Below are 11,418 nucleotides of genomic sequence, written 5' to 3'. Positions count from 1 at the left end.
TGACATATTTTTCCCTGTGATCTTGTAAGTAGGTCAATGTCATTTTCCTTCTCAAATTGGTTAGCTCTATTCCAAAAAGCTACCAGCCAAATCTTATGAATCCATTCCTTTTAGTTCTCAAGAACAAATCCATTAAAATGTTGTTGACCTCTGTGACCTCTAAAGTAGGTTGAGGTCATTTTCATTTGCAAACTTTGGTGAGCTCTATCCCGGGAAGTCACCAGCCAAATATTATATTTTTTTTTATGCATTTTGATTCCAAGAAGCTGTTTGAACTGTTTGACATATTTGAACGCTGTGACCTTGAAAGTAGGTCAAGGTCATTTTCATTCGCAAACTTTGTTTGGCTCTTTCCCAGGAAGCCACCTGCCAAATATTAAGATTTTATAACTACCAGTTCTTCAGAAGAAGTCGTTTAAAGTGTTTGACATATCTGCCTCATGTGACCTTAAAAGAAGGTCAAGGTCATTTTCATTCTCAAACTTTGTTCGGCTCTTTCCTAGGAAGCTACAAGCCAAATATAGAGATTATATACCTTTCAGTTCTTCAGAAGAAGTCGTTTGAAGTGTCTGACACATTTGACTCCTGTGACCTTGAAAGAAGGTCAAGGTCATTTTCATTCTCAAACTTTGTCGGGCTCTATCCAAGGAAGCCATCAATCAAAAATAAAGATTCTATACCTTTCAGTTCTTCAGAAGAAGTCATTTGAAGCTTTTGACATATATGACCCCTGTGACCTTGAAAGTAGGTCAAACTAGTTTTCATTCTCAAACTTTGTTGGGCTCTATCCCAGGAAGCCACCAGCCAAATATAAAGATTATATACCTTTCAGTTCTTCAGAAGAAGTCGTTTGAAGTGTTTGACACATTTGACCCCTGTGACCTTGAAAGAAGGTCAAGGTAATTTTCATTCTCAAACTTTGTTGGGCTCCATCCAAGGAAGCCATCAGCCAAATATGAAGATTCTATACCTTTTAATTCTTCAGAAGAAGTCGTTTGAAGTTTTTGACATATTTGACCCCTGTGACCTTGAAAGTAGGTCAAACTAATTTTCATTCTCAAACTTTGTTGGGCTCCATCCAAGGAAGCCATCAGCCAAATATGAAGATTCTATACCTTTTAATTCTTCAGAAAAAGTCGTTTAAGTTTTTGACATATTTGACCCCTGTGACCTTGAAAGTAGGTCAAACTAATTTTCATTCTCAAACATTGTTGGTCGCTATCCCAGGAAGCCACCAGCCAAATATAAAGATTTTATACCTTTTAGTTCTTTAGAAGAAGTCGTTTGAAGTGTCTGAAACATTTGACTCCTGTGAACTTGAAAGAAGGTCAAGGTCATTTTCATTCTCAAACTTTGTTTGGCTCTATCCAAGGAAGCCATCAGCCAAATATGAAGATTATATACCTTTTAGTTCTTTAGAAGAAGTCGTTTGAAGTTTTTGACATATTTGACCCCTGTGACCTTGAAAGTAGGTCAAAATCATTTTCATTCTCAAACTTTGTTAGGCTCCATCCAAGGAAGACATCAGCCAAATATGAAGATTCTATACCTTTTAATTCTTCAGAAGAAGTTGTTTGAAGTTTTTGACATATTTAACACCTGTGACCTTGAAAGTAGGTCAAACTAATTTTCATTCTCAAACTTTGTTGGGCTCCATCCCAGGAAGCCATCAGCCAAATATGAAGATTCTATACCTTTTAGTTCTTTAGAAGAAGTCGTTTGAAGTTTTTGACATATTTGACCCCTGTGACCTTGAAAACATGTCAAGGGCATTTTCGTTCTCAAACTTTGTAGGGCTCCTACCAACAAAGCTTTCAGCCAAATATCATGACTCTAGGCCTGTCCATTCTTCAGAAGAAGTTAAAAGGAAAAGTTGACGGACGAGGACGGACGGACGGACGAAGGACGGACGACGGACGAAGCACCACGGCATAAGCTCACTTGGCACTTCGTGCCAGGTGAGCTAAAAATCATATTCTACTGTAACAAGCACACTTACAAGCAATAGTGTTATTGGTTTCATTATGAACTGTCCAAGGAATTTGCCAGTAACCCTCTTCACCCTGTCAAAAACAATAAAAATTGTTGTTATAATACATCCTTAACTCATTCACCCCTGAAATATCATAATGAATGAGTCCAACCTTTGAAAAAGAAGAGTTCAAATGTGTCTTCAGGGGTGAATAAATTAATATATTAAATAGATATGGCAGATCAACAATCACATACGTCAGTTAATAGATATAAAACATGTCAAGTTTCTCCAATTGTGTTTGACAATGTCCAATCGCTACACAAAAAATACATACTTCAAGAACTTTTGCAGTCAGGTTGGAGTCCTGAATTTCTGTTGCTTTAGTGAGTTGTGAGGAAATGTCAGGCAGCTGTAAAAAAAATAATAAGAAGCTTATGTTTACAATCAAATCATTACTTGTACTTTCCTTTCAATGAACACTGTACCAATCAAATGTTTAGGTTGCGGCAGAAATGCAAAGGCTACTATACATGTACGTATTAGTTGGGTAGGATTCATGGTAAATGTGAGTAAACACGAGTGAATTTTAAGTAAAACCAAACGAAGTGTTTCATTTGTAAACACACAAACCCTCTCCCATCTCCCATAATTTCTAAAAAAAGGAGAGCAAGGAATATTTACTTAAGTCGAAAAACACAAATATGATTAGGCTAAGGGGCTAAGCAGCCTGATCTGAGACTGAAAAGGAAGTTATTGGCTGACCTTGAACTCTACGGGTGGCTTCATTTTTCACCAGAAATGATCCATTTGAAAAAAAAAGGGAACCTACAAATAAAATTTGAGAAAGTTCCCTCAGGTACTTCCCGCGAAATAGGGATAACAAACCTTCACTATCAAAATCCAAGATGACTGCCTGTCGGCCATGTTATTTATCCGATCAGTCTCAAACGTTGCCCTTCACAACTAGCGACCAAGGGGAACCTACATATAAAATTTAAGAAAGATCCCTCAGGTACTTCCCGCAAACTAGCGATAACAAACCCTCACTATCAAAATCCAAGATAGCTGCCTGTCGGCCATGTTGTTTATCTGATGAGTCTCAAAAGTTGCCCTGCACAACTAAGGAGCAAGGGGAACCTACATATAAAATTTGAGCAATACCCCACCGGTACATTCCGAGAAATAGCGATAAAAAACTTCACTATCAAAATCCAAGATGGCTGCCTGTCGGCCATGTTGAAAGATTCCTCAGCTTCTTCTTGTGAAATAGCGATAACAAGAATTGTTTAAGGACGGACAATGGACCACGGACCACGGACGCAAGGTGATTTGAATAGCCCACCATCAGATGATCATAATGGTGGGCTAAAAAGTAATTTAGATATAATATAGGACTCCACATTCCTATGCACTGTGTTGACCATACTTGACTATATATATACTGTATGAATTTTCAAGTGACAGGTACTTGCCATAACTTCGACGAAGATTTTAAAAGGCTTTTCAAGAAAGTATTCATGATGAGGGATTCAACAGCAGTAACATTAACTTTGACTCAAGCATGTGACCCTCTCTTTTGGTCTGATATTCAGAAATAAATATGAATCTACTTCAGTAACCTAATTAAGGACAACAATCATTATGAAATTCAGATGTAAGACCTCTACCAAACATCAGAAGAATTATTTTTAAATCTGTCACCTTTTTTAGGCCCTCTACAATTATGAACCTACTTTGAACAAATCTGTTAAGTCTGATGAAAAAAGGACAGATCTGATAAAGTTTTCTCCAGTATGTTTTAAGAAAAAATTATGAATGCAGAAAAAGGATGCAGAAGACTAGAATTATCCTTTGGACAAGATCTTCATTTGATAATATCATGGATGAAAAAGTCCCAAAGATCACCATTTTTGTCTTATTATTCTTAGTCTACTGTATTATCAAACTGCAAAGTCTCATTCCAGTTGAATGCTTCTTGTTAATTTTGTCTTATACAATGTAATTGCATTGACAAGTGCCCACTAATGAGATCATTTATGAACGACAAGAAGGATTTTGATAGTCTAACTCTACACTCTAGTACTACCAATAAATCAACTACTGTAAAATTATTTGGTTTACCAAAAAACTTTTCATGAGGAATGTTATTTCTGCAAGATGGCAACTTCATAGCCTGTTGCATCATCACCTAGCCCAGGGACAGTATATCACAATGTTCAGGGTCCAGGATCAGTATAAAACAGAACAGGATGCTAATTTCAGTTTTTCCATAAAATCAGCAGATAATTAAAGGGAAGCAACTCTTGTAGTAGCATATTACCTCCCTGTGATAATAATTTGGCAGTGTACGTACTAAATATAGCTATAGGCATCTGTGAAATGACAGTATAAAATTAACATTCTCATTGTGTCTTTCTTGTTTATAAAACAGTGTAATTTTTTTTAAACCTATTGAATTTGTCAGTAGATCTGTTTTCAAGGCTATTTATTGGTCTGGTTGGCAAAGGCAAAGTTGCAGATACATTATTATTACAGGTATTAAATAGGTTCTGATTCTTCTATAATCATGTGTTATATTCATTTAATGAACTTACAGCTGTTGCATCCATTTCGGTAGTGAGAGGAGTTGTATCAATACCATTACATGTAGTCTGTATTGCTCCACAGCTCGCCAATGTAGTATCAAGGCTTGTTTTTAAAGTTGACAAAGCTGTACTCAAATCACTAAAGGCCGAGTTTAAAACAGCCATTGATGTGTTCACTTGCAGCAGGTCTGTTGTAGCATTGTTAGCCGCTGAAATGGTGTCAAATTACAACAAAAACATTGATACAATGTATTCGTAATGATATTTCAGTAGCTAGATCAATGTATATACTGTAATAAAATCTCAAAATGATGTGTATGGAACTGCAAAAAATCTGGAAGAGTGAAATAATAATTTTTGGTTTCCTTCATGTACACTTTTTTAAAATGGTGTACTATCCACTGCACTGTTGGAAAATTCAATATATTTTGGGAATGGATGTTAAAGACCCAGGAAATCTTTATAAATTTATATACCAAAGAATATGCAATTTTATACATGTTACTATTTACTTATTGAAATGATTCAGAAAGAGACAAACACTTTTATAAAATACTAGATGTTTTTTATGAGATTATTACTGTACTAATTTGTATAAATACTGTCACAGTCTAGGTTTGCTTTTGAACTGTTGGGAATGGTCCGGCCCAAGCATATATATACTAAGTGTGAGAGTAAGGACAATTTTAGGTCAGTGGTAATCCGAGTTCATTTATGACCAGTTGACCAATATTTGTGTCAGTTCTCTCTAACTGTTTAAATAATTGTGATAATTGGTAGTCTGCGATCTTGTCTGCAAAATAACATCAATAACATAATATGTGTAATATTTAAGTCCCAGAGTAACATGTATCTATCATGACAAAAATATGACGAGGGTGTCATTGTAAGGAGAGGATATTTACAGGCTTCACACACCTGTTGCTCCATTTCACATATATCTATAGACCTATATATACAGGGGATACGAAGAAATCCTCTGAAATGAAATCTGTATAAATCATTGTTAAAACTTTTACTCGGGTAAGTGAACAGGAAAGCAAGACTCTGTAAAGAGCTATTTTATGATCTCAATGAAGGGTAAGTGGAGCTATTTTATGGTTCAGTTACACTTACATTCCACCAGTGTATAGGTGGTGGCAAAACAGGCATCCAGACCAGAGTCCACACCTATTGCGTTCCGCAGAGGCACACCCAACAGGTACCCTATACCTACACAAGGGAAATAAAACACAGGAAAAATCAACAATTTTTCCAAAATCAACATGATTCATATAAAAAAATGTTTATCATACAACCTAAAAAAATCATTTTTGGCTTCATTCAATCAATATTAAGATCCACAATGAACTCCTTTGTGCAATATATATATACTGTATCAGCATCTTAGCATGCATATTGCATAAATTATGCCAAGCTTTCACTGAACATATACAAAAAATTTAACCTGGTGATTTTGTGCAAAAAATTATATCAATTTCACAATAGGTGAATACAAATATTCAGTTTTGGCTTCAATGTTTAGTAAGATCCTTATTGAACACCATGTAAAATAAAGGAATGCTAACACACATATTGAGTAAACAATTATACTTCCAACTACATGTAACTTACACCCTTAAACCTGTCTTTACCTTATGCTCACACTCATGCAGGGGTATATTAATATAATTGATGAGCTAAAAAATAAAATTTCATGAAGGGCGAGTGAAATATTTTCAATATTTCTGTATGATTTTTAGTCAATTCAATAGTAAGATCTGCATGGATGTTTAAAATTTGTAAATGAAAACATTGATGATGAATTGACTGGGTGGGATAGCAATTTATATGAGATATCTGATTATAATGTGAAATGCTGCGATATTAAAATAATTCAATTTGTATGTGATGGTGATTTTCATAGGAGGAAATAGCTCTGATGATTTTGTGTCTATGAGCAAACAAAACCTAAAGAACAAAGCATGAATGCATACAATGATATTTATATGCGATGGTGATTTGTACGAGATGGTGTGATTTATGTAAGATGGTGATTTGCACGAGATGGTGTGATTTATGTAAGATGGTGATTCACACGAGATGGTGTGATTTATGTGAGATGGTGATTCACACGAGATGGTGTGATTTATGTGAGATGGTGATTTGCACGAGATGGTGTGATTTATGTGAGATGGTGATTCACACGAGATGGTGTGATTTATGTGAGATGGTGATTCACACGAGATGGTGTGATTTATGTGAGATGGTGATTTGTATGAGATGGTGTGATTTATGTGAGATGGTGATTTGTACAAGTTGGTTTAATTTCTATGTGGTGTTATTTGTATGTGGAGATCTTACTATCTAAATCCCGTTTGACGACGTCCGTTGTAAAGTTGAAATTGTCTTGCACTAGGAGTTCTATTTGCTGAAATCAAAGGAGACATACATGAGATTATGTTTCAAAAGCAGTTTGTTTTATGTACAGCCAAAACCTAATTAAAATATATCAATTGTATCTTGTGAGAATAAACAAAAACAAAAGCAATTACAACAAAAAACATCTCAAAATATTTCATCAAACAAGAAAATATATTCTATACATGTATATATATAAATGTTAAAAATATAAGTCAGTGTTACATAATTATACAAACAGCTCAATATAGGCAATAACATGGATTGCTTTACAAAAAAACTTTGTTTTGATCTAATTTTAGTAAAACAATTTCTCAAATTGTTTAATTTCTAAACATTCTTGATTTCAGTATTTCTATCTTTCATTTTTTCAATTATTTATCAACCCGCAAAATTGAGTGGTAGGGGCTGGTAAATATTGTCAAAAGGATGATACAGGAGAGAAGTGGATAGGTATAGGGAGTGGTGGAGTACTAAATGTAGCAGTATACCAATGGTACGTTGGTAGAGGATCGAATATATATATATAACAGTGGTAGAGAAGTAAAGGTAGATGACCGGTGAAGTTGATGAGTGGTAGAGATTGGTAAATATTGTCAGAAGGATGATACAGGAGAGAAGTGGATAGGTATAGGGAGTGGTGGAGTACTAAAAGTAGCAGTATACCAATGGTGGTAGAGGATCGAATAATATATATATAACAGTGGTAGAAATGAAGTGGTAGAGAAGTAGAGGTAGATGAATAGTGAGGGGAGGTTGATGGTCAATGGTAGGGAATAAATAGTGGCTAAGGAATGGTAACTAGTACAAGCGCATCTAGTTTAGGAATTCAAATAGAATGGTAGAATAATGGTAGAGAAGGGTACCGAACAGTAAGGGTCGATGTCAGGAATGAGAGATAGAAGTGATATATATAGGAAAGGTGTAGGAGTAATATGATTGGTTTAATTTTGTTTAACATCCTATTAACAGCTAATTAGGTCATTTAAGGACATGCCTCCATGTGTTTAGTGTATGCGTGCTTGCGTGTGTGGTAATAGGAATCATAGGAGGGATGAATGGTCTTACAGTATTTGACGAGTATATGTTACAGCATTAGAGATATAGGAGTGGTAATACTTTGGTTTGTTTGTGCTTTATGTCCTATACATAAACAGCAATATGGTCAATTAAGGACATACCAGGTTTTGGTGGTAAAGGAAAACCAGAGTACCTGGAGCAAACACAACAAACCTGTTGCGAGTACTTGATAACTGCCTCACGCAGACTTCGAACCCACAGCTCGTGATCATAGATGGTCAGACACCTTAACCACTCATCTGAGTCAGCTACTGCAGTCCGTCAGTGATAATAGAATTAAAGGAAAAGTTGACAGACGAGGACGGACGGACGGACGACGGACGGACGACGGACGCCGCGCCACGGCATAAGCTCACTTGGCACTTCGTGCCAGGTGAGCTAAAAATTGAAGAGAAGTAAGGGAATTATGAAAGAGTGTAATAGAGGAGTGGTTTTTGAAGTGGTATAACAGGAATGGTATAGGAATTATAGGGTGTAGGTAGAAGGGCAAGTAATGTTTCAGTAGTGGTGGAGTAGAGGTACAGTTGTGGGATCACACAACGTTACACGATGTGCGGTGTGTGCACGGTGTGAGAACAGTGTGTGCACCATGGGCGAACGATAAAAAGCTGGACAATCATTGCTTGCGCACATCTGTGCGCACGATGGACGGACGTAATGCGATAACAATCGTGGTTGGTGTAAATTGAGGAATGCCTTAACAATGTATACGGTTGATGTTTACGTATGTTTCTATATTCTAGCAACATCTATAAACTTATCTTTCTGTCTATACATTCTTATACTTAGAAATTGTGTTTTCTGTGATCTTAAACAAACTTAATCAACACATGTAAAATTACAACAAAATCCCTTATACAGGTAAACATAACCACTTTGTACATGTACCTGTACCATAGTTTTCTCCCCGCCTGGGGCACTTACGTAACTCGCCGGGTAAGGCCAGAGTGTGAAAATCCAGGTGAAGGGGAGCTATAGGCAAACGAATGCAAATAACAAATACTATACATTACGGTCAAACGGTATCGTATATCAGCTCTGTGTGTCCGTCACTGGTCAGGTAAATCTCAAGACACTCATACAATTGTTATTTACCTGTTCTGTTACCTTGGAGCCAAACCCATTCTTGACAGCCTAACGGTCGCTGTAATATATACTGTGTAACTCGCATTGTGAAATTGTATAAACTTGATTATTGTGATGAGAAATTACAGATATATACACAGTGTACATTATCGCATACAAGCCTTCCATATTTTTGTCATTCCGTAATTTGGATCTACAAATGATACCAAATCGCACAGTTGTGCAAAGAGAAGCGCACAACGGGGCGAACGATTACTAAATCGCACAGTTGTGCGCACCTTGTGTGGACGATGTGCGGACGGTGTGTGAACGATGTATGCACGGTGTGCGCACGGAGCGCGCACGCTATTTTTGGTGCGTTGTGCGGTCCCACAACTGTATAGACATGGTGTGAGATTGTGGATAAGTGTGGGGGTGATAAAAGAGATGAGGGGTATACCTACCGGTAATCTTACTGGTCACATAACAGAAGTTGTGCAGTAGTGGTGTGAAAATTGTAGAGGGGTTATAAGGGGGTGAAAAAAAGAGAGGTAATGGGATTGTAAAAAGTGGTAGAGGATGGATAGTGCCTAAAATAGTGGTCAGGGGATGAAATTTTAGTAGTTGGACGTGTTGTAGACGAGTGGTGACGGAACTGTTGTCCTGTTAAAACAAATAGAAGTTTGATATTGTTCCATTGACTTCTGTTACAGATATATACTGACTTGTTTGCTACTTACATCAATTGTGGCGTTGACAAATGTTAACAAGTCGTCCAAAGTGTTGGCTACACTTGTGTCAATAGTATCCACAGTCTTTGTAAACTGGTCGTTAGAAATGTACACACAAACCATTCCAGACCTAAAATGTTTGAGTAAAATACAACACTGTGTAAAACTGTCAACAATTATCAATGATATGGTAAAAGAAATTGAACAAGAACTTAGTCCACAGGGCAGCCATTTAGAAGTGGATTTTGAAGCCTGCCTCTCATCCCCTACCTCACCAGCCTTCTTTTTCAATACATCTGATTCCCTTGTCTAACTTTATGTAAAATGTTAATGTTGGTTAAAATCATTCAAGCTCTTTACAAGAAGTAGTCTTTTGCAGGCTGAAATCCGCTAATTTTATCCAGTTGGTCCCCACCTCTCAGCTAGGATTTCTTTTATACAACATTAGAACCCCTTAATTGTCCCAAAGATGCATCATAACAAGTATTGTTGAATCTGATCAGTCTTTCAGCGTAATTAGCCAACCAGTTCCACATATTTCATTGTATCAAATTTGAACAGTTAATCAAAATCCAACACAAGGCATATGATGAAATGACATCAAAACTAGAAAGAAGACTTCATACACTTTCATTTAGAGCTCTAGTGGCAGAATTGATTTGTTCTATAAGTATAAAATCCTGGCTGGATATATAGTGGGGCAACCATATTTGTGATGGCTTGATCAACAGGCCTCAACAGCGTACATTTGTAAATGTTTTCATAATGCATCAGAATTTCTTCAACATTTACCTAGATATCTTGCATCAAAAAGATGATGACAACGAGGACATAAACTAATATCGTGAAGCTTTTCTCAATAAGACATGCATGTCACACTAAGTACCAAACAGAAAACCACATCACAACTTACGCCATAAAAACAATGACTATGAAGAGAGACACAATGTAAACTTTCCGCCGACAAGATGACTCCGTGTCCTTGCGCTTCTGTATCATTTTGCCTCCACAGCAGCCGCAGCACCGACAGCAGCAGAAGCAGCATCCAATGAGTGGGAATAGGAAGATGAACAGGAACCCTATCACTATACTCACAACGTACCCAGCAAACTGAGAGGCATACTGAAAGGACAAAACCAAACCTCCATGACTGATTTAACAGCTGATACTATAATAGGACAAGAGGCCCAATGGGCCTGCATCGCTCACCTGGTTTTAAACTCACACTTGTAACCTTAAAAGTGATCTAAAATAAAGCTACAGGCAAAATATCAGTTTTTATGATTAAAATTCGTTCAAAAGACCCTGTTATTTTTTTTTAAAACATTTCACCCCTGCGATTGAAAGTCGAACGAAGTCATTATGTTGAACACATTGTATAGCCTTTCATCTCAGGATGCAACTTGCAAAGTATAAACATCCTGGGACCCATGGTTATTCATAAGAGGTTGTTTAAAGATTTTAAACAAATTTGACCCCTGTGACCTTGAATATAAGTCAAAGTCATTCACTTTAACAAACATAGTAGTCCTTGATCCCAGCATATGCTACTAACTAAATATCAACATCCTGAGCCTTTTGG

At 36.7% G+C, this 11,418-nt stretch overlaps 1 protein-coding gene across 9 annotated transcripts in view; it reads right to left on the bottom strand.

Moving 5' to 3' along the window:
• Nucleotides 1-11,418, bottom strand: part of LOC110449776 (prominin-1-A-like) — a 57,330-nt gene that overhangs the window by 26,063 nt on the left and 19,849 nt on the right. For all 9 annotated transcript variants that reach the window (XR_002462900.1, XR_002462901.1, XM_021496849.1 and 6 more), the window contains exons 4-10: nucleotides 10,750-10,958; nucleotides 9,846-9,966; nucleotides 6,904-6,970; nucleotides 5,677-5,772; nucleotides 4,570-4,769; nucleotides 2,310-2,384; nucleotides 2,000-2,063 (exon numbers count right to left, since the gene is read on the bottom strand). Coding sequence is in view for 7 of the 9 variants with exons in the window: in XM_021496849.1 (XP_021352524.1) it covers nucleotides 2,000-2,063; nucleotides 2,310-2,384; nucleotides 4,570-4,769; nucleotides 5,677-5,772; nucleotides 6,904-6,970; nucleotides 9,846-9,966; nucleotides 10,750-10,958 (832 nt within the window). In the remaining 2 variants the exon portion in view is untranslated. The remainder of the gene's footprint in view (nucleotides 1-1,999; nucleotides 2,064-2,309; nucleotides 2,385-4,569; nucleotides 4,770-5,676; nucleotides 5,773-6,903; nucleotides 6,971-9,845; nucleotides 9,967-10,749; nucleotides 10,959-11,418) is intronic.

This window comes from Mizuhopecten yessoensis, unplaced genomic scaffold, assembly GCF_002113885.1.
Source record: "Mizuhopecten yessoensis strain PY_sf001 unplaced genomic scaffold, ASM211388v2 scaffold4819, whole genome shotgun sequence".
NCBI lineage: Eukaryota > Metazoa > Mollusca > Bivalvia > Pectinida > Pectinidae > Mizuhopecten > Mizuhopecten yessoensis.
The sequence above is the reverse complement of the archived record's forward strand: the minus strand, read 5'-3'. Positions and strand labels throughout refer to the sequence as shown.